Source organism: Syngnathoides biaculeatus, chromosome 12 (assembly GCF_019802595.1).
Source record: "Syngnathoides biaculeatus isolate LvHL_M chromosome 12, ASM1980259v1, whole genome shotgun sequence".
NCBI lineage: Eukaryota > Metazoa > Chordata > Actinopteri > Syngnathiformes > Syngnathidae > Syngnathoides > Syngnathoides biaculeatus.
The window spans coordinates 19,864,107-19,887,234 of NC_084651.1; the positions used below are offsets into that span (position 1 = coordinate 19,864,107).

The 23,128-nt window shown below is 40.5% G+C and overlaps 2 protein-coding genes across 3 annotated transcripts; one reads left to right on the top strand and one right to left on the bottom strand.

The window, feature by feature from the left end:
* Positions 1-1,236: 1,236 nt before the first annotated feature.
* On the bottom strand, positions 1,237-4,543 carry gpatch11 (G patch domain containing 11). 2 transcript variants are annotated; one of them, XM_061837998.1, is made up of 8 exons: positions 4,408-4,543; positions 2,687-2,913; positions 2,557-2,598; positions 2,370-2,490; positions 2,184-2,274; positions 1,897-2,013; positions 1,536-1,617; positions 1,237-1,460 (listed from the first exon to the last, which is right to left on the bottom strand). In XM_061837998.1, the coding sequence occupies exons 2-8, from the start codon at positions 2,886-2,888 to the stop codon at positions 1,405-1,407; spliced, it is 711 nt and encodes a 236-aa protein (XP_061693982.1). In that variant the 5' UTR covers positions 2,889-2,913; positions 4,408-4,543; the 3' UTR covers positions 1,237-1,404. The 2 variants fall into 2 exon arrangements, with proteins under 2 accessions (XP_061693982.1, XP_061693981.1); XM_061837997.1 differs by lacking the exon at positions 4,408-4,543 and adding an exon at positions 3,228-3,414 and having other exon boundaries at positions 1,242-1,460.
* heatr5b (HEAT repeat containing 5B) lies at positions 3,589-23,128 on the top strand. The gene is made up of 36 exons (XM_061837992.1): positions 3,589-3,864; positions 4,078-4,283; positions 4,364-4,575; positions 5,724-5,832; positions 5,953-6,102; positions 6,488-6,659; positions 6,726-6,883; positions 6,962-7,211; positions 8,282-8,437; positions 8,582-8,832; positions 8,970-9,081; positions 9,185-9,337; positions 9,421-9,520; positions 9,631-9,740; positions 11,513-11,676; positions 11,815-11,990; positions 12,133-12,238; positions 12,342-12,532; positions 13,250-13,409; positions 15,199-15,388; positions 15,559-15,728; positions 15,893-16,037; positions 16,127-16,306; positions 16,423-16,674; positions 17,485-17,666; positions 17,777-17,845; positions 18,282-18,461; positions 18,562-18,796; positions 18,996-19,229; positions 19,455-19,582; positions 20,127-20,271; positions 20,806-21,078; positions 21,350-21,574; positions 21,653-21,804; positions 21,912-22,125; positions 22,696-23,128. Exons 2-36 carry the CDS (start codon positions 4,158-4,160, stop codon positions 23,001-23,003), a joined length of 6,138 nt encoding a protein of 2,045 aa, XP_061693976.1. The 5' UTR covers positions 3,589-3,864; positions 4,078-4,157; the 3' UTR covers positions 23,004-23,128.

Here is a 23,128-nt window from a genome sequence, read left to right on the forward strand (position 1 = left end):
AAAGCCGCAACCCGCTTCCCTTTAAGATGGTCCTCACGCTTCACACTTCCAGTCACAGCCTAAAACATTGTCAACATCTGAGGATTCATGTCAGAAAGATAATTTACATTCCTGGGCGAAATCCTTTTTTCCCACAACGTCTGAGAGGGGTTTATTAGGTTAGTAAACGTGTTCTTAGAACCCACCATAAATATAATTGCCTCAACGCCAGTAAAGACATGTCTGGAAAAGTTCAGTCCTGAACCCTCAGTGATGTCATCATCTATCCATTTAGCAACATGTAAACAGAGCACACACGTGCAGTTCTACATTTCTTGTATTAGGGGCAATTAGTCTTTTAATAAGAACCCAAAGTCCATGGTTGAAAAGTATTGTTTCTAAACAATGACTTCCCAAAAAGTAGAGGAATCCTCTGTGATTTGTATCACTTAGCTTTCAATGCCCAACACACCATTGCAAGAAGCTTCCATTCATCTTATGGATGCTCATATGAACCGTCGCTAGTACGCCCCTAATACAAGAAATGTAGAGGTGCACGTGTGTGCTTTTGTTTACATGTTGCTATGATTCATAATCATTATCGTGGTGATGAAATATACTCTTAAATTATAATGAACGAAACCCACATTTTATGACTTGGTTAAGGATTCTTCCTCAAACTCAATTACTAAGGTTGACCGTCCTCTTCACATCCTTCCACCATTTCATCAGTCTCCTCACATGCAATACACTGCGTCCGCTAATCATCTTTTCATTTAGGCTTGTCTCGTTAGAGGTCACCGCAGCGTGCCATCCTTTGCCATGTACGCCTGCATCCCCCTCACACCAACTGCCCTCCATGTCTTCCCTCTTTAGTCTTTCCTCGCTCTTTTGCTTGGTAGCTCCACCCTCATCATCCATCTCTCAACATACTATTTCTCCTTTGAATGTCTCCAAATGATTGAAGTCTGGTCCCTCAAAGTTTGTCTCGAAAACATCTAGCCTCAGATGTCCCTCACATGAAATAATTTCTAATTCTATGCAACCTGGCATGCCGAAAGTGTACCCCAATATCTTCATCTCTGCCACCTCCAGCTTTTTCCTGTTGTCGCTCGAGTACCGTCTCTAATCAGCATGCATACTCCTTGTAAATTTTAAACATTTTCCACATTGTTAATTTTAAAACACGTATGTTCTACAAAGATAACATATGACACATTTATAGGAAATTATTGGATATCATTTTTCCATTTAAATCAAACCTCGTTACCAAAAAAAATTCTAGATTCAAACAAAGGGCAAACATATACAGGTAATAGAATCACCCCCCCACATATGTCAATACTAAAACTGCCCACTGTTATTGCCCTTTTCACAATGTATAAGACTCCATCCAGCTCTGCAGATACACTACATTGGTTAAGTTCATTCATGGTCTCCTGCTGTATCCCCAGGACAGTTTGAGGACAAGTCTTCTTGATCTAGAAAGAGGAAAATATTTCAGTCAATCAACAAAGGGAATAAAACAAAAAGTGAAATGTTTTCATCAAGCTTACCATTATAGGTCGTTCCACACCATATGCAGTAAAAATGGATCCTTCTTAAATAGGATGTCAACATTTGCAGTTGGTCAAATGGCTGTAAGAGAAAGATTACTATATTAGCTGCAACCTATGGGAGTATTTTATATGGTTTTCTAAAAATTCCCCAAAGCAGAAACACATACATGCACCTACTTGCCCCTTATGGAGAGTGGGTGGCGGAACTACATGCAAAGTGAAGAAAGCACTGCTTGGAAAGTAAACAGGCACCTTTTCACACCATACGGTATAAACATAGCACATACAGTAATACCTAACTGGCTTGACTGCAGAATTTGGATTTGTAAAATATTTTTATAAATTAATCAGAACTAACAGTTAATTCCCAAATATCATCATCATCTTCCTCCTGTTGTTCTTCCTTAAGATCATCTGTATCTTCTTCAACCCCTACTTTAGGCCAGTACCACTCTTCCCTGGGGACTGTGATGCCCTGAAATGAAAACGCCAATTGTTTAGACAGAAACAAAAACTTGAGCACTATTTTTAAACTGACATCCGGTGTCATTTTTCTGTCAGACTACCATATACTCAAGTGATAGATGATTTTCTTTACAACAGCGATGTCTGGAATATCTTTAATGGAGCCAATAACTCTCCAACCTTCTGAGAATCCAACTGCTCACAGGCTCGTTGACTTCTTCTTAGGTCTCCTTCAATTTTCCGCTCGTCTCTCTCTGTCCTGACTCTTGACCTTGAAACCAGACAAGGCGGGCAGACAGAGACTATGATGGATTGGGATGCTACGATTGCTCAGTCTTCTGAGGAACAGATTCAGGAAGTTTTTACCTAAAATCTTGCAGGGATTTGGTCTCATTTTGCTGTTTAGCCTGTATTTTCTTTCGATACAGCTCCAGTTCCTCCTCAGCTTTTCTCTTCTTTGCTTCTTCCATCCCAATGCCGCCTCTGTCTGGTTCATTAAAGGATAAAAATGTACTCATTAAACTAAATTTAACGATGACAAAATGCCTCTTACCAGTTTTAATATTCAGTGGAATCGGATCAACTCTACCAGCACCTAAGATAGAAAATTATATTATGATCAACGCATGCACGAAATACAGAAGCAGGTCAAATTTCAGCAAGCAGACAAGATGTACACATGCCTTCTTTTCCCAGGCCTTGCCCAGCTTTGTAGCCCATTTTCTGCAAAAGTGCAAATCCCTTATTGTTATTACTAATGGAGCTTTGTAAAGCTGTTTCACGGCTTTCCGTTTCTTGCTCCTTGAAGGTTTTTTGACGATTTTTAATGTTGATCTCTTTGTGCTTTTCTTCTCGTTTCATTGCTTCTTTTACTCTCCTCACCATGGTGACACCTGGTTTGACATCTTGTCTGACAAAAGAAAACGGGAGTTAATATAACAACAAAATTACAAGTTGAGTGACTTATTGATTTAAATCCAGTATTACATTTCAATATGTATACATTAAGACTTGAAGTATTGTTTCAATTATTGGATTTATAAGGATCATGGTTAATGTACCACATTTCGTTTGGAGTTTAGCGTGGTATAAGTTGTTGTACATTAGTTTACAACAGGCACAACACAATAAAGAAACATTTTGAGTACTGAATGGTTCAATATTTAACAAGATGCGCCGAGCAGCAACCTCGATAATGCAACTGTTGTCTAACTCATCACTTACATCTGATTGAGGAATGCATCGGACATATAATCATCTTCCTCATCGGACATTATGAAGGTTGAAAAAAATAGAATGTGTCCTCCTAGTATGCTTTTCCCATGAGCAGTGTATTTTCCTGGTGGTGTCGGCCCGCTTAGGTTTGGTTCCTCGATAATACACTCCGACTAAGCAACATTTTGACGTTAAAGATTCCATAACCTGTATGTACTTAATAAATATAAGTGGCAGGTGATTTTTGATAACTTCAAAACGCATATTCTAACTGATGAATCATTAAAATGATAACCTCCAAATTTAAGAACTTTATTTTGTGGCAGAGTTGCCTACGGGGTTATTTTGGAGTTTTATCGGACTAGTGTTGCTGCAACACAATCGATACAGCAAGTAGTCATCAGCGGGGCATCGGAACATGCATTAAATAGCCTGGTTGCTTAAGTCTCGTGGTTTGTAAAGTAGCTGTTTGAAACGACCAAGTGTGTTAAGACAAGGTAGTAAGAGGCTATTATTCATTCAGAGTTTGAATGTATTTTCGAGGTGTAGTTTTTGATCGTAAGCGTCGCTAGCTTAAGATTGCTAACAGCTGGAGGAAGACGTCAACACATAAAGTGGAACGTTGAAACGCCCCGACAGACATACGGTAAAATTTCCGACTGGTAAATCGATCGGATAATGGAACGCCGTCTATATTACGATTTCAAGTAAAAATACAATAACGTAGCTATGATGTGTCAAGCGCTAACTCTGTGTTGCCATACTTCAAGTACAAAGTCTAAACATGAAATCAAATTAATTCAATGCAAACATCTTGCCAAGTATTAGTTGCTAAAATGTTTATTTATTTTTCAAGCAGGTGGCCCGTAGCTTGTTTTGATATCACGATTCAATAATACTCATTAAGAAGTTGCGAGGACATCAGTGAAAATCCTCGCCATGGAGCTGGCTCACAGTCTCCTGCTCAATGAGGAAGCCCTAGCTCAGATCACCGAAGCAAAGAGGCCTGTCTTCATCTTCGAATGGCTCCGTTTCTTGGATAAGGTCCTCGTGGCAGCAAATAAGGTGACTGAAATGTTTTTTTAATAACTGAGAGCTGTGATCTTCATAAGATTGTAGCTAAATACTTTGTGTTTGAACGGCAGGTGGATGTGAAGGAGAAGCAGAAAAAGCTGGTGGAACAACTCACTGGACTCATCAGCAGTGCTCCTGGTCCACCAACAAGAAAACTGCTTGCTAAAAACCTTGCCACCCTCTACAGCATTGGTGACACATTCACAGTTTTCCAAACCCTTGATAAATGCAATGACATCATCAGAAGCAAGGATGACACCACTGCATACTTGCCAACAAAACTGTAAGATTAAATTGAATTAATAGTGTAATGACTTTGTTTTAAAAAACATTCTTATGCTACGTTTATATTTAACGATAGAGAACCCAAGACATCCACATCCTCTTTTAAAATTATATGTACTAACTAAATGAATCAATAAGCATCAAAGGAACACAAAAACATCACATTTGGAAAAACTTACTAATTTACTTCCAGTTTAGATAATGGGTCACGTATGACCCAGTGGACCTGATCTACCAAAAAACAAGGCATTGAATGCACACACATGTGAGACGGGCTTTAAGGGTAAAAAGAGTAACTGTGGTGCGTTGTTTCATTACACTGGGGCATGTGTGACTCCATGGGTTCTCTAGGGTTAAATTCCACCAGTTTACTGTAAAGTATTTCTTTCTTCAAGGGATTTGGCCATTCAGCCAAATGTCTTTCTGATGCTTCATGTTTTAATGGTGGATTAAGCTTAATGTGGCTCTGTGGCAGGCACTAATACAGCCTGGTAATGACTGCATATCAATGTCAGGCCCATTTGTATCTACAAAGAGTGATGTGCAAAGAAAAGTCCGGACGGTCCGAGGGATAGATATTTGACCAAAATGTGTTGGCACGACTTTGGGGAAAATTAACACGAAAATAATTGTGATTTCTTTTTCTCAATTATATATTTGAGGGTTGTTGAAATTATGTGTGAATTTTTTGATCTCCTGTTTCACTGTTGCTTGTGGTTGTTAAATTGTCATATTGGGGGTCTTGTGGCCATAGTTTAATGCCACTTAACTGATGTAATGTTCATCTTTCACCCACAAACCTGTTGGGGTTCGATGAACAGTGCGTCTGCTGATTGCCAGTACATTCCATTCACTCCCAAGTGCTTCAAGAGACACCAACAAGGAATTCCAATCAGTCAACTGAATTTTTGATGATCAATTGTTTTTCTCATTACTGGTCTGAACTGTGTTGTCTTTAAACAATGATGAGTCAGCTTTTAGGTTTCATCTGGCTCTCGACTCATATTATCATGGCCTTATTGAATTTTTTTTTTCAACAATAAAAATGTTAAAAAACTTATATCCTAAATTTGACAATGCAATATCTATTGTTCATTTACCGATACAGAAACCTTATCTGATTATTATTGTTGTTGTTTTTGTTAGTGCTGCAGTGGCCTGCGTTGGTGCTTTTTATGAGAAAATGGGCAGAATGCTTGGAAGCTCCTTTCCGGACACCATTAATAATCTTCTGAAGGCATTAAAGAGTGCGGAGGTAGGACGTTATGATACAGTTTTAAAAAAGCTTTCTTGAATGCATTGGAGAAATGGATTCACATTGTGCTGAATTTACGTGACGTTTGAATTAGGTGTCCTAATTTCACTACATTTACAGTCCCAAGGCAGAGGAGAAATACTCATCAGTCTGCAGAAGGTGCTCAGTGGACTCGGTGGAGCTGCAGCTTCATGTCACAGAGACATCTACAAGAATGCCCGCTCTTTACTCACAGACAGGTCAATGGCCGTGCGGTGTGCAGTTGCAAAGGTTTGCCGCATTCTCATTGTAATTACTATTCAATAAAACCGTAAAGCTAGGTTTGGATAATCTATTGAACTAACCATTAAGACAGTTTGTTGATTTTCTGAAGCAAAAAACCCTAACTCAATGTGTTAAGACATTTTCTCACTAAATCCTCTTACTTATTAATGTGATGACAATAAAAACATTTAAGCGATACAGAATTTAATCTATGTTGACGAAACTGCACTGATTAAACAAATTTCTCTACTGTATTGTGAATTTAGATTTTGCACAAAACAATAATTTGCCGTTATCCATAGGACAAACGGAATTTGCAGCAGAGAAAAAAATATGCACAAGTTGTTTGACTACTAACATGGCACCATCTTGATTCCATTTACATCGCCAGTGTCTTTTGGAGCTGCAGAATGAGGCAGTATTCATGTGGACTACAGAACTGGAGAACATGGCCACAGTGTGTTTCAAGGCTCTGGAGGGTTCAAATTATGGTGTTCGTGTTGCTGTGGCTAAACACCTAGGGACCATCATGGCTACAGCTCTAATGCCCAAACAAGCAGCGGGTTAGATTTTAATATAGTTTCATTTAAATAGATTCATTTACTCACCTTGGGTTCATTTTCCCCTAGTGATGCGCCAGAATGTGAAACGGTCAACACTTGAGGAAGTTTTGGAATTAATGGCTACAGGTTTTCTACGGGGTGGATCTGGTTTCTTGAAGAGTGGAGGGGAAATGTTGAAAGGAGGTGGTTCTGTCAGCAGAGAAGTCCGGGTGGGCATCACACAGGTGAGCTGAATTCTTTCAACAAAACATAATTTTGCACCTTATTACGCCACCTTACGTATAAATCCTCCTTTTCCTCAGGCTTATGTTGTGTTTGTGACTACGCTTGGTGGTCAGTGGCTGGAGCGCAATTTTGCCACCTTTCTCTCCCATGTTTTGGACCTTGTGTCCCATCCACGGGCCACACAGACGCACGTTGAAGCTGTGTACTCGCGGCGCTGCGTCTCCTTTATGCTACGTGCCACGCTGGGGGGCTTACTTGGCGAGAAGGCACAAATAGCAGCGGGCAAAGAAATCTGCCAAGCCATCAGCAAGCAAATGAGGGCTGTGGGTAAGGAGGATGGAGATTTTCAGATAATTACGAAACAAGAACTTATCAAATGTCAATCACTTTCCAGTCTTCTGCTAAATATTTGGCATGGTTTGACCTTTGTTGCATTCAGACACATTTGTTCTTTGAGCTTTTGTATGGCATGGGTAATACCTTCTGCATTATCATATGTATTTTATTATCATCGTCATATTACATATGAATACTCATGACCAAAAAATAAAATCTTAATTTGGACTGGCTTTTTTCTCTGGCATACCATATGTTGTCATCTGCCAGTGTTTTCCTGTGATGTTTTGGTTCTATGTTACACATTCCAAATTAATCATCAGCAGATCACATTGCTTTTACTGTGCAAAGAAAGCTGCATGGGCCACAAAATTTGCACACTCATAGCAGGAACAAGCTACTTCTGCTCATAGTAGCATTTTACAAGCTGGTCCATCAGATTGTGTTGTTTTATCTAGCACGTGCACGCTGAACAAACTGAAAATGGCTATTCTTCTCATGAAGTCATTATTACTACCCAGGTTTGCTTGGTAATCTTTAAACTGTTCAAATGTGCAATAGGTGAATTTTGTTGTTTTTCTTTATAGCCTTAAGACAATGGTAGAATAATGTAAAATCCATACATCTGCACAAAACACAGCCATTTCTGAGCCACTTATTTAATATTCTATACTATGTATTTTAAACTATACAGTGGAAAAAAGAGGCCAAGGTTTATGAAGAGGTTTCTAAATCTGCTAAAGTATTATTACACAGTTTAATTAATTTTGTGGCGTTCTGGAGATAAAGCTATAAAATATTTTTATTGTGGCTTGTATAAATAAGTTCTTTGGAATTCTGAAAACGTCTGAAGCAGAGCGCATGCAACGTTCTGATATAAAACAAATGAACTAATGTGACACGCTATTCAATGTTATGAAACATTGTTATCCAGTCTCGTCAAGATCATTTTCAGACTATTTTTCTATCTAATCTGGACCGTATTTACATCACTACAGGTCACGTCCATTTCTAAAAGTTGCCTATGTATTTTGCCTTTTTTTTTCCCCATGTTCTTCCAGAGGCAGTTCTTAATGACGTCAACGGAGAAAACAAGACTGGTGCAGCTGATGTTTCAGCGAGTCAGCATGTTATGGTTTGTGCCCTGAAAGAGCTGGGCAGCCTTGTTCAGAGTTTGAGTGCCACAGCTTCACCTCTCATCCAGGAGCCTTCCATTGGTAAGAGACCCACGGTTTATGATGCTCTTACTGGAATCCATTCCTAATAATCCATTCCTAATCACCAGAGTGTGATGATGTGAATTTGAAATGACATTTACAACCAAAATATCTTTGATAGATTTTCAATGACTTCTTCCTCAGGACTTATTGAGACGGTGACTTCAGTGCTGCTACACCCGAGCTTGGCCGCTCGGTTGGCTGCTGCCTGGTGCCTGCGCTGTGTTGCTGTAGCACTGCCCTATCAATTAACCCCGCTGCTGGACCGATGTGCTGAGAGAATAAACCATCTCAAGAGTTCACCTGAGGCTGTTAGCGGATACAGCTTTGCGATGGCAGCTCTTCTTGGAGGTGTACATCAGTGCCCTCTAGGAATCCCACATTCTAAGGGCAAGGTTTGTAAACAAGTTTCTATGAGACATCAATTTAGGAAGTAGCTCCAACTCTTCTCTTTCAGTTACATTTTTGGGTCCTAAATGTTCGCAACAAACATAGGTTTATAGATTAAAATATGAGTGTTGTGTCCCTGCAGTTGGTGGTAAGTATAGCTGAAGACCTCCTTCGGACAGCGGCTCAGAATAGTCGACTCTCTTTGCAGCGTACCCAAGCTGGATGGCTGCTGCTGGGTGCCCTCATGACCATGGGTGAGGCACTCACAGATGCCATGCTATCTCATCTGAGATTTGCCAATGATGGTCGCTCTGTCTAACACTAGCTCCAATCTTTTTGACTTGTATGTACGCAAAGGTCCATCCCTTGTCCGTTATCACCTTCCCAAGATGCTGCTGCTGTGGAGGAATGTGTTTCCTCGGTCCCAAAAGGAGCTGGAGGCAGAAAAGGCTAGGGGAGACTCTTTTACTTGGCAGGTCACCCTAGAAGGCCGTGCTGGGGCATTATGTGGTAAACCTATGTGCTCCTGCTTCTTTATAAGCATGCAATATATGACAACATGGTCATTTCTGATGCTGTCCCTTTCTGTTTAGCTATGCGGAGTTTTGTGGCTCATTGTCCTGAGCTCCTTACTGAGGACATCATACGTAGGCTGATGACACCCATTGAATGCGCTATGACTATGATATCTCAGTGAGTATTATGCTTTCATAATGGTGTTTTTGATCGAGGGGTGTACAGGTGACTTTTTATATGATAATACAAGTTTTTGTACATGTCTCAATGCAATGTCTGCTCCTCAGTGTTCCTGCAATCATCAAAGTTCACGGTGCACATCTGAAAGCAAGTGCAGCAATGGTGAGGCTCCGGCTGTATGACATCTTGGCTCTATTGCCTCCTAAAACATATGAAGGTAAGGCATTTGGATTTTTTCTAATCGAAAGTATACAACTCACTGAAACAGGTCAACAGCTTACAACCTAGGATAGTAACGACTAGACTCAAAGCACCCTAACCAAGAGTTTGGTGCAGGAACTGAAGTGTGGGTTTCATCCGGAAGGGAATGCACAAGCAACAATAATTTGTCTAGATGTTGCAAAAGCCCACTGTAGTTTCTATAGAATCATCAGACACCAGTTTGTTTGCAGTAGTAAATAACTTGTATATCACTGGAAACAAATGGCGAATGCTGCTATTGTTTAGTCAGCTTTCAGATGTCTTCCCTAGTATTTTGTGGGTATTTTTTCAGCATAAATTGTAATGTACATTTGAGTTTGCTTTATTTAATTTTACACTGTACATATCCTCAAAATCAGTGATTGTAAACCTTCATTAAGTCAAGGCACATATCTTACATTTGAAAAATGTCACAGCATACCAACAAACAAAAGTGGATACACAAGTCAATTATACACGTTCTGCTGTCTAATAGAAGAGCTTTTAAATGTTCTGTCTGTTTTTATATTCCCCTCCTATAGGATGATGAACAAAGATAAATTATTTGTTGTAAATAAATAATATGATTATGAAAGTGAAATTTGACACACCGGAAGAGCTCTCACAGCACACTAATGTGCCACAGCACACTAATTTGGAATCAGTGCTCGAAATCCGGGGTGCCCAGACTTTTCTACCCCAAGATCTACTTTTCAAGCAGCCAGCCTCATGCGAGCTACCGACGCGGGGGTGGGGGGAATGATGTTGATCCTCCCTAACCGTTTTAAGGTTAATATTATATTGCCTCCTGTATTTAAAATACAGAATTAGCTTTTTGTGCACTGTATTGTCTGTGCTTTCATCCTAGATCAGGCTGTGGCAAGGTGGAATTTCAAACTTACACACCATCTCATCCTGCACTTTCTACTTTGGCTTCAGACCAGATCTTTCCCACTCGGAAAAGAGAAAATCTCATCCAGTTTAACCACTTTTTCTTTGATTATTCACATACTCCGACAGTCATTGCATCTTAAAACAACAGCATTTCTTTTTTAACTTTCTCCATCAATATCGAAAGTAAACATAAGCAGCATGTCTAGCTTGTCTTTGTTCTACGTTGCCCAGACTGTGTTGCTAACTAAAGCAGCGGTGGTGGACCCTGTCGTTATAAAACACATTGATGGGCTGCGTAAGTACTGTAACATTTGTAATTATTAGTGTACGTCTTTAAGAGGGAGGGGGGTGTAAGGTAAACTAGGAAGAAGATAGTGTGGCGGAGTAGGTTGTTAGAGAAAGTTCGGTGTGCTGCCTAAAAGAAACCATTGGCTTCGTCTTTTAATTTTTTACAGTAGGTGTGTGAATTGTGCAATTGGATGTAACAACCAGTCATCCCTCACTCATTGAATCCTTTTCCAAAATGCCACAAACTGGATAGCTGTATGTTATATTTTCAATTAGCATTGGGTGATTATTTATTTTGCGCGCAACGCAGAATATCTGCGAAGAGACTGTATCAGTGGTCCCCAATTGCGCACGCACAAATTAGAAGGGAACATTGGCTGACGTATTTTTTTTTTTATTTTTGGCACGGCGTCCCGCGATTGACCAGGCAGTTTTGATCGATGCATTGAGCACCCTTGCTCTAAATAATATGACACTGTTTGCTGTTATAGTTTTAAATTCTAAAGACTTGCCTTTTGAGAAATAGTGAAGCTCTTTAAAAAAAAAATCTATCCTATATTTTCTTAGGCAGCTTCAATGCCCTCCTCAGAGAGCTGGTGGCAGAATTCACTTTGACTGACAACTCATCCAACACCACCACATCTTTGTTGCGCTCACTTTGTCACTATGACGACAGTGTGCTCATGGGCTCCTGGTTGCAGGAAACTGACCACAAGTCTATAGAGGATCAGGTAAAATAACCTGCACTTTGGATAGTTAAAATGACATTCTTTCTCTAAATAACTTTTTTTGCTGATGTCCTCATTGTCCATATAACTTTAACAAAAAACAAAGTTATTGATTTCCAAACTATGACTGTTGCTTAACAGTTGCAGCCTAACAGTGCATCCGGAAGTGGGGCTTTGGAGCATGATCCATCCTCAATATACCTGCGGGTGCCTGTTGGTGAAGCTATCCCAGGTCCACTCCCTTTGGGAGTATCAGTCATTGATGCATCTGTGGCTCTGTTTGGTGTAGTTTTCCCGCATGTTTCTTTCAAACACAGGTGAGCTATGAAATCATGAGCCTATTTGTAACCCTAATTAAACATACAATGTGAATTTCTGATTAATTTATTTAGTTTTTGTATTCACTGCTGTTGTGTAAAAACTGAAAACGATTAATTCTGTCTGGTCTACGTAATTCAGGTTGCAGATGCTAGATCACTTTGCGGAATGTATCAAGCAGGCTAAAGGAGTTCGTCAGCAAGCCGTCCAACTAAACATCTTCACTGCTGTGCTGAGTGCACTCAAGGTGAGAATTAATCAATCCATATATAAGAAAAGGCTCTATTTTTTTTTCCTCAACTCTCAATATAAATGTTGAGAAATTGCATCTTTTCCTGTCTTATATCAAGGGTTTGGCGGAGAACAAGAGTACTTTGGGCCCAGAGGAGGTCCGAAAGTCCGCACTTGCTCTGGTGATGGGGGCCCTCGACAATCCCAATCCAATCTTGCGCTGTGCTGCTGGTGAGGCCCTGGGCAGAATGGCTCAAGTAGTGGGAGAGGCTACTTTCATCGCTAGAATGGCACAGACCAGCTTTGACAAGTACGTTTTCCCTCTCTCACCTGCAGATCAGACTTATGACCTCTTTTTACTCCCGCGCTCGTGCGGCCGACAACACCTTCATTGCATCACGTGGCTGAATCTTTGCCCTGCGCGGCCCCTGTGCGTCATTTGACGCATGCAGCGCTATAAATGTTGCTGTGCGTAGAATGCTGGAGAGATCATCTCTTGTAATAAGTCAATTTTTGTGACATGCTGTGATGACTGATGTACTCACCATTGCACTTGGTTCCACGTACCATTTATGCTGCCACTTTCTTGATTGATTTTGCAGAATAATTAAACGTATTATCTGGTCATCTTGAGTCTTACGTTTGAGCAGCAAGCACGGTCACTATTGTTGTTGCCTTGTTCCTTGTTATGGAAAGTAAAAACAGCTACCAGAAATGGTGAAAAATTGCGGAGGAAATTCCACCCTGTGGCGTCCTTGCCAATACCAGCTGTAGCGACAACCCTGGCTTGAAAGTGTTCGGAAGAATATTTTCAAAATTGCGTGCATTGGTTGCATTCAAGTAAAAGGGTAAACTCTTAGCAGGTTAGTGGCAGTGACGTTAGCGCAGTCACTGCCCATGCGAGTATAAAGAAGCCTTTAGGGGAGGAGGGGTAGATTTGTTTAAAATCTTGATTTCAAGGTAAATTTGTCTTGAGCTAAATCTGAACTTCAATCAGGTGTTCATATATTCTCTCCTCTGTTTGCAGGCTGAAGTCAGCTCGTGATGTAGTGTCAAGGACAGGTCATTCACTGGCTCTTGGCTGTCTGCATCGATATGTTGGAGGAATTGGCTCTGGTCAGCACTTAAAGACCAGTGTTAGTATCCTGCTGGCATTGGCCCAGGATGGATCCTCTCATGAGGTCCAGGTACAGTATGGCCACAGCCTCCAGATTTTTGCAGGCACCATTCTATGGAATTGTTTCTTCATTTTAAATTACAGTATATATATTTGTGTTATAATGCATCCCTATGGGTGGGACAAGCTATTGCAAACTGTAGGCCTGTCCCACATCTGGATAAATGGAGAGAGTTGTGTCAGGAATGGCATCCATCTTAAAACTTTGCCAAACAAAGATGTTCATCCAATGAATTCCATATCGGATTGGACATGGCCCGGGTTAACAACCTCCACCACTTCCACCATTAACCTACAGAGCACCGGTGGAAATTCAGTTACTGCTTAGCGGGTTCTTTGGCAGAAAGAGAAGAGAAAAGCACAGAGCCTAGAACTGGATCTGGGGACGTTGAATGTTGGGCCAAAGACAGGAAAAGCTCGGGAGTTGGTTGATGTGATGATTAGGAGAAGGGTTTATATATTGTGTCTAGGAGAGCAGATGAAAAAACAGTAAAGTGAGAAGTTTTGGGGCAGGATTCAAATTATTTTATCATAGTGTAGCTGGGAAGAGAAATTGAGTAGGGGTTATTTTAAGGGACGAGTTGGCTAAGAATGTCTTGGAGGTGAAAAGAGTATCAGATTGAGTGATGAGGCTGAAACTTTAGCTTGGAAGGTGTATGTTTAATGTGATTAGAGGAGGTAGCTCAAAGTTGGAATGTAACCGAGGTGAAATAAATTCTGGAAGGAGCTAGGTGACGTAGTTCTGAGCATCCAGACAGACAGAGAGAGAGTTGTGATTAGTGCAGATCGTAATAGACATGTTAGTGAAGAAAACTGGGGTGATGAAGTGTTGGTTAAGTTTGGCATCCAGGAACGGAGCTATGGAGGTCAGGTTGTGGTTGAATTTGCAAAAAGGATGGAAATGGCTGTAATGAACACTTTCTTCCAGAAGAGGGAGGAACCTAGGGTGACATAAAAATGGTAGAAAGACGCAGGTGGATTACATCTTGTGCAGAGAATGTAATCTGAACGAGGTTACTGGGAGAGTGTGGCTAGACAGCGTAGGATGGTGTTGTGTAAAATGACTGGTGGTGGGGAGGAAGCAAACCAGAGAACCATGTGGTGGAAGCCGAGAAAGGAAGATTGTTGTGAGGCTATTCGAGAAGAGTTGAGACTAGGTTTACACTGTCAGGATTTTTGGGACAGATCAGCGACTGTTTAAAAATAAATAAATATATATATATATATATATATATATATATATATATATATATTTATATCACCAAACAAGATGGAACAATGTGTCTGTTGAATTGACTTGATCATTTACTGTTTATAGTTGTGTACTGTATTCTGAGTAGCTTCAAAACTATTCTCTAACATTAAAACACAAATATAATGGTTGCTAACTTACTGGAGCTTAATTACTTTATTGTAATTAAATTACTTCACACACAGCAAAAACATTATATAGTATTATATAACGGTAGAGGATGATGAGGATGGACTGCCAGGAAAGAAATCTAGAGGAAAACCAAATGTTGATTAGATAGATGTATTGAGGGAAGACATGAAGGCAATTGGTATTAGAGAGGAGGATGCAGGTGTTGGGCTGACATGGAAAAGGTTGACGCGCTGTGGCGACCCCTTAGGGAACAAGCTGAAAGGAAAATACGATTTTTCAGTGTTGAGCATTTTTGTTTTTGGTTTCGTTTCAACTTGAAGTAGACTAAGATCAAAAATTCAATTCATCACTTCTGATATGCATCACTATATCTAACTGTGTATAATTTTTTTATTATATATTTTTTTTTCAACAGACTTGGGCTTTGCACTCTTTGGCTCTCATTGTGGACTCAAGTGGTCCTATGTACAGAGGCTACGTGGAACCCACCTTGTCCTTGGTCCTCACCTTACTTCTCACTGTGCCCCCATCACACACAGAGGTGCATCAGTGTTTGGGTCGCTGCTTGGGCGCTCTCATCACTACTGTTGGACCAGAATTACAAGGTAAATTTATTGGAGAGAAAATCAGACTTCATTTAATATGCGACGTTGCTGCCATGTAATTGCACTCAACTTTCTTTACCAGCAGGTGGTAGTACTGTATTAGCAATCTTAAACCTCAGATCTGAACAATTATGTAACTCTTACATACACTCTGCCAATATATTATGAAGGAAACGGTGCCACTATCTCAACCATCCGTTCGTCCTGCCTGGTTGGCTGTGCCATAATGCAAGATCATTCAGACTCACTGGTGCAAGCAGCTGCCATCTCCTGTCTCCAGCAGCTACACATGTTTGCTCCTCGTCATGTCAACCTTTCAAGCTTGGTTCCATGTCTTTGTGTAAGAGCAATGGGAATTTATTAATACTTTTTTACTTTTTATTGATTATTCTGAATAATTTTGTTGTTGTTTTTAGAGGCTTCTACATCACTTTACAACAACAAATATCTCACATTGCTGTAGTAATGACATTTTGCCTCATGATGATGATGGGACTTTTTCAGGTGCACTTATGCAGCTCTCACCTGTTGCTGCGCCGTGCTGCCGTAGCCTGCTTGAGACAACTTACTCAGAGGGAGGCCTCTGAGGTTTGTGAGTATGCCATGAGCCTTGCAAAGAAGGCAGGAAATGGCAAAGACACTGCAATAAGTGAGTGCAAACCAGGACATTAACGAGAATGTGTTGTGCTTGCATAATTTCTAATTAGACATTGGTGTTTTACTTTGTTGCTGATTCAGAGCTGAATATCACTGAGACAGGTCTTGAGGGGGCACTGTTTGGCATGCTGGATCACGAAACAGACAGGAAGCTGTGCTCTGATATTCATGACACGCTGGGCCACATGCTGTCATCACTTGCAGTGAAAAAGCTTTCACATTGGCTTAAACTATGCAAGGATGTCCTTGCAGCAACAACAGGTGACATTAAATGAGAAGACAAGAGACGAGCCCGTTCTCTGAACAAATTAAGATAGGATACTATGAACTGAGTCTCGTGTATTTATGCCTGAATTTATGTCCATCTTCTTGGTCAGACATCGGCGGAGCAGTAACATTTGAGATGGAAAAAGATGAAGATTCTGAGAAAAAAGATGAGATGGACGACGACATCATGTTTACAGGTTTAGGCGAAGATGACAAATCTAAGCCCTCAGTGGCACCTCGCTGGGTGACGCGAGTGTTTGCCGCAGATTGCTTGTGCCGCATCCTCCTGCTGTGTGAGAATGCAGACAAAGCACACTTTGACTTGTCAACTGCCCGTTCTACACGAGCAAAGAACCCCAAAGGTATTACAAGTGATGTTTTACAAAACACATGACACAAATTACCGAACAAAGACTGATTTTCTCTTGGGATTTCTGGGAACCATTTATGTGTCGGACAGATTATGCAAATAAATAAATAAATAAACAGATTTTTTTTTTTTTTTTTTTAATCAAACCTTTATTGTAGGGTGTTGTATGACACATTTCAGTTTGTGGCAGATCTGTTAAATCTAGTAAATTATACTAAAACTGTATTATCATAATGAAAGTTGCTTCTAAAAATAATTTATCCTGAATATCTTAAGAGAGGTGAAAAAATAGCAACCTATTTCAGTATGATGTGGTGATTTTCGACTCCACAGCAAATTATTGTCAACAGTTAACCTATTGTGTCAATAATACCTTTCTGGCATTCTCAGTTGAAATTAATCATTATTATCTTTGCTGTCTGTGTTTAAGAGTGGAAAGTGTGAAAGTAGGGACCCAAGATTTACGTTCTCCGCTGTCATATTAATATGAGCTCATGGCTCCGCAGTCCCCACACAAACTAATAAACATACCTATGTTTGATTGGTTTCCAGCCAGTTTCCTTCACCATGGTGGACATGAGACTTGGAATTGGTACTTGCACCTCCCAAACAGTTTAAATGTAAACACCTGATTTCGCTAAATATTGTACAAGTAACAAATAACGTGCCTTTGCCTTTAAGAGTGGTGAAAGAATTCACAGGACAGCCATTTTTCAGTTTCTCGACTAACTGCTTATTGAAGTTATGCATAATGCATTCCTCACATAATCTTTCAATTTCCTCACCATCTCTTCTTGTCTAGGAGATCTGCTGGTGCTCCATTTGTCTGACCTCATCCGAATGGCTTTCATGGCTGCCACAGACCACAGTAACCAGTTGAGAATGGCTGGTCTGCAGGCCCTGGAAGACATTATTAAAAGGTTTGCGTGTGTTCCTGAGCCCGAGTTCCCAGGGCATGTTATCTTGGAACAATACCAGGCCAATGTGAGTAAAAAAATTAGTTCTCTGAGTTTTCTCTGTCGAAATTCAGTTCTACTAGAATAACCAAAATAATTGGACGTCAAATAATTGAGCTCTCAAATATATGTGTTAAGGTCGGTGCTGCACTCAGACCAGCTTTTTCACCTGATACACCATCTGACATAACTGCTAAAGCATGCCAGGTGAGAAACTTTGTGATTTTTCTTTCGAGTCAATTTGAACAAATCACTTTTTATTTCTCTTTGTACTCCACATTATGGAAATGTTATCCTTGGATATTAATTCTACCAGAAATTCACACACAATAAGAGAGCAAGATCTGTCAGGACTTTAAAGATCCATATTTTACCAAACCAAAGCAAATTTTTTTCAATACTTTGGATGTAATATTGCCGCTTTGTTGCCTCAATAAACGTGAAAAATGTAAATATCATGAGCATGTGGTGTCAACCCAGCAAAAGTGTGCCTCACATGTGGGTCTTCTAAACGAAGGGAACCAATCATTGGAAAAAGTGGATAAAAAAAACACATCAAACAGAAGCACCTGTCAGAGGGACTTTTTCTGGACACTCAAATGCCAAAACCAATGTGTTCATCTTTGAATGTCCTTTTTCACAGGTGTGTAGCACTTGGATTGGTAGTGGTGTAGTCAGTGACCTCAACGACCTGCGGCGAGTTCACAACCTGCTAGTGTCGTCACTGGACAAGGTGCAAGCAGGGAAGGATTCATCCAGTCAGTTGTATAGTGAGAGTGCCACCACCATGGAGAAGCTGGCTGTGCTTAAAGCATGGGCAGAGGTGAGACCCAAGACTGTGCTCCTCTGTCCATAACACTGATGTGTTCAACTTGAAAATGGTGTAAAGAATTCATATAAACACATAGCGATTATTTTAACAGGTTTATGTGGTGGCGATGAAGATAAAGAAAGAGGCAGAATCAAAGCCTGTCAAACCAGTTCGAAGTGGAGATGAGGATGATGATGATCTGGGTTCAGATGTGCTTCCACCTGACAGTCTCATCACTTTAGTCCAGCCTGAATTGCCCTCACTTAGTCAGCTGTGGTTGGCCATGCTCCGAGACTATGCCCTGCTCACTCTGCCTACAGAGTTTTCCAGTCAGCTACCCCCTGATGGTACAACATAACTGTGCCTTTTGATTCCTGAATAGCACAATGAAATGTTTAACATGTTTACATCTGTCCAACGCCTTGTCCCTCACACTTCCTGCATGTGGATGCACACCACAGAGCTTTATAGGGCTTAACTTTTCGGGCTTGCTTTGAAACAGTTACTCCACTAAAATGTTTAAAGGTGAATTAATTATGTGTGTAGGTGGAGCATTTTATACTCCAGAGACGATAGACACAGCAAGGCTGCATTACCGCAACTCCTGGGCTCCTGTACTGCATGCCGTGGCCTTGTGGTTGAGCAGCACGGGCTTTGGAACTTGTGAACAAAAAAATGTTTCTCCAGCACTCTCCAAGGCTCCTGCCCTCCATACTGGAGCCTCATGGACTGCTAAGACCTTTGAGGAATCAATCAAAGACAGGATGCACCTAATGTTAGGTAAAGCTATAGAGATTAAATGTATTGTAGTTCATATTATTTTGATGTTGTTTCTCAATATCCCATTTTACCTGGCAGAACAACAATTGTTATTCAGCGCCACATTTTTTCGTAAACAATAGTTGTTTTTGTTATATCTACTGTACCTGCCACAGAGATTCCAGAATATAAAGGAAAAGCTTGGTGTGAGTATGGCTGAAGCCCATTTTTTTTTCTGTCTCTCAGGTGTCAGTATTGAGTTTCTTTGCTTCCCCCGGCCAGAGGAACCCATTGAGCATGTCATGTCCTGCCTGCACGCCTTGTCCACTCTGCTTGAGTCTCCCACTGCAAGGACCCACATTGCAGAAGACCAGGCAAGAGCACTTTTGTCATCATAAACAAAATAATGGTGCAACAAATATTATGACATAGGAGGAGGAAATACTTTTATTGGATTCTGGTGGTGTAGATTTTAGATTACTTGTTATAGGTTGGCAGTCTTGTAGAGTGCAATGCCAGCCAGTGGTTGTACCCATTAACATTTTAAAACCTTTTTCCTTAATTTAAAGTTTGTCAAAATAAAATACTTTAAGTTGTAAAAGTTTTTAAATAGTATTAATATTGTAAGGGAAATGAAAGTGACAGCTCCATTCTCCTAGTAAGTTGGTTGTAGTTCCAAGTGACACATTTGCTAGGGTTGCTTTTGTGCAAACATCTGATAAATCCAACATGGCCATGTGACATTTACTGCCTTTACAAGTTGACAAAGGCCTCTTAAGTGCTGTCCTAACTTATGAGTTGATTTGTTTAGGTTGACCTTTTGAAATTGTGAAGGCTACAACAAAGGCCCATGATCCACATGGCTCACATGTTCACTTCCTTGCAATAGTGTCATTAAAAGTGTTAATTTTCTTCCAGCTGTTGGCAGTGGAGCTCCTGAATGTACTACACAGACTGTTGTTGACCCGGGACCCTCCTGCTGTCCAGCTCCAGGTGACTGCTGTAGTACAGGAAATCATAAGAGCTGCGCAGGACCATGTACAGCAGCAAATTATGAACAAAGGTAATGAGCGAACACAGTGAGTCCTTTTGCTTATCTGTCAACACAACTTACTGTCATAAAGTTCTTGTTTTTGCCAAAAATGTGATCAAACTACTCTGAGTGTCCATTTTAATTATATGAGGTTTGGCTCAGTGGACTTGTGGTTAGGGAATCCGCGTCACAGTTTTGCAGTTGGGTTGCTAATCAGGGCTTCAGGTTCCCCGTGTGGCGTTAGTATGTTCTCCCTGCGAATGTGTAGGTTTGCTGTTTTTTTTTTTTTTTTTTGGTTCTTCCTACTTCCTCCCACATTCCAAAAACACGCATCTTATCGTCATTGAACATCAAATAGTCCCTGCAATTGCCTGGCAACCAGTTGAGAGTGTACCCACTTTTCGTCTGAGATTAGCATCAATAGGCTTCAACCCACCCATGACCCTAATGAGGATAGGCGGTATAGAAAAGGAATGGATGTGTCATTGGTTTATGTTCTATTGGCAAAACATTAATGTGATGTGGCAGTCTCACTGATGTAGGTCATGATGGTATTTAACACAGGCCAAGAAGAGGAAGGGCAAAGAGATTCTCAGCTCACCCTAGGGGAAGGGGGAGAGACTGGTGAACTCGTCCCTGGCAATTCTCTGGTTTTTGCTGCAATGGAGTTGCTGGTTTTTATCCTGATTCGCCACTTACCACAGCTCAATACACGTGTCACGGAGTCACCCAGCCATGTGCTGATCAGGCCTCAACGATTACCTGAAGAGAGCGCACGCCTGGTGGCAAACACTGTTTCCATCCTGGCAGAACTACCCTCGCTCTGCTCCCCTGCTGGTAAAATGCACGCACACACGCGCGCATGCATAATCAAATAACACTGTTTCACAAAAGAACCTATACTTTTTTGTAATTTTTCTAAAAACGATATCTCAACTCAAGTACATTATTCTCTGGTGTACTGTATTTCTGCTCCTTCAATATCACTGTAAGGCTGAAGTTTAGATTTTGCTGTTGTTTTTATTCTCATGAAATGATGCCCAGGTTCTCTTATTTTAACATGTCGTTTTTTTTCTAACACTCAGGTTCTCACGGTTTCTCTTCTCAGGAAGTATGACCATCCTACCTACCATTCTCTTTCTAATGACTGGGGTGCTGAGGGAAACTGCAGTTAAGACTGCTGACAACTCGGCGCCTACATCTGTGTCTGCTGCACTGCAGGGCATCAAGACCATCATCACCTCACCATTGGCTCGAGTGCATAGCCTCCAGACACAGTGGACTGCTCTTGTGAGAAGCAGTTTGGCTTCGGTACTTGAGGACTCACAGCCAGGTTTGCATGTACTATATGTACTCATCCTAAATGATAAGATATGAGCAACATGCTATGTAAACATATGATTTTCTTTAGATGAGTCCAGACCTGACATGGATGACATCAGCATGTTGACAGCAATTACACTTTTCCTACTCTCTGGTAGTAATGAACTTGTAGGAGTGACTGTCCTGCAGAAGGGCTGCATGGAACGTTTCCGTAATGCCCTCAACTCTTGTGATCCATCGGTAAGTACCTGAACTTAAAAAACGATAAACCGACACATGGCAAATCTTCAATGTGCCATGCTCATTTTATTCTTTTTTTTCATTCCATTTTGTGTGCTTTCCTTTAGGTTCAGGCACGGTGTTACCAGCTTCTCTTGTCAGTGTTTCAACATCCCAGCCGTCCCCTTTGTACCCCATACATTCACGCTCTGGCTCCACTCATGGTGGAGAAACTGAAGGCAGTGGAACAGAGTCGGCCAATGACTGCTGCTGAGCTGCAGGCTGTACAGGAGGGCATCAGGGTCCTGGAGAATCTAGTTGGCATGGGTGAAGAGCAGAACCGTGAGTATCTCTTTGAATAATGGATGGGTGCTCTCCATTAAAGTGTTAAGTACAGTGCCTGTAAATGTGCACTATCAATGATCATTGCATTACTGGCTATTTTTAGAATGCTACTAAATTGCCAACTTAATGGGATTTTTTCCGTTATTGTTTTTTCAATTAATATTATTCATCAATTTCTTTTGTACATCATCTGAAAGGTGTATGACAAAACTAATCTTAACATTTTACTGCATCAAAAATCATATATATACATTTATATATATATATTTTTTTAATTTAGTCTTTAAAAAAAAAACTGTGAGAAGACCACCTACCCTCTGCAGTGTCACAAGATAATGGCAACCACCATGGTAAAACAGTAAAAAAGCATAATCAATGGGTATAGAAAAGATTTTGCTCCATAATGGAAAATAACACCTTCACCAACAGATTTTGCGCTTAGAAGACTTATGATTTGTGTTTTAAAATAATAATGGACTGACTCAGTTATCAGAAATGTTCAGTGTAATGTGACCTTTTTTGATTATAATTGTTGTATTATCTATATGCTTTTTATGTGTCTAATAGGAGTGCAATTGGTGGCTCTTCTTGTTCCTACCCTTATCTCATATCTTTTGGATGAAAATGCCATTCCATCTGCATCCCAAGTCTCCAAAGGCCTTCATGATTTTGCCCTTCAGAACTTAATGCGTATTGGCCCTCTATATCCAGCTGCCTTCAAGAAAGTCATCTGTGCAGCACCTGAGCTTAAAACCCGTCTGGAATCTGCTGTTCGGGCAAACCAGGCCAGCAGCAAAGCTAAAGATGCAGCACGCAAAGCTCAACATACAGTTCAAGTTGCACCAACTATCAAACTAAAAACTAACTTTTTGTAAACACTCATGTTTTATTACAGACTTGTTTGCTTTGATTTGTGTCAACAGAATGTCAGTATCAAGAAAAAAATTCTTAATATTTATTTTATAGCTCATCTGTGTCTTAAATAAATGAGAGATCCTCG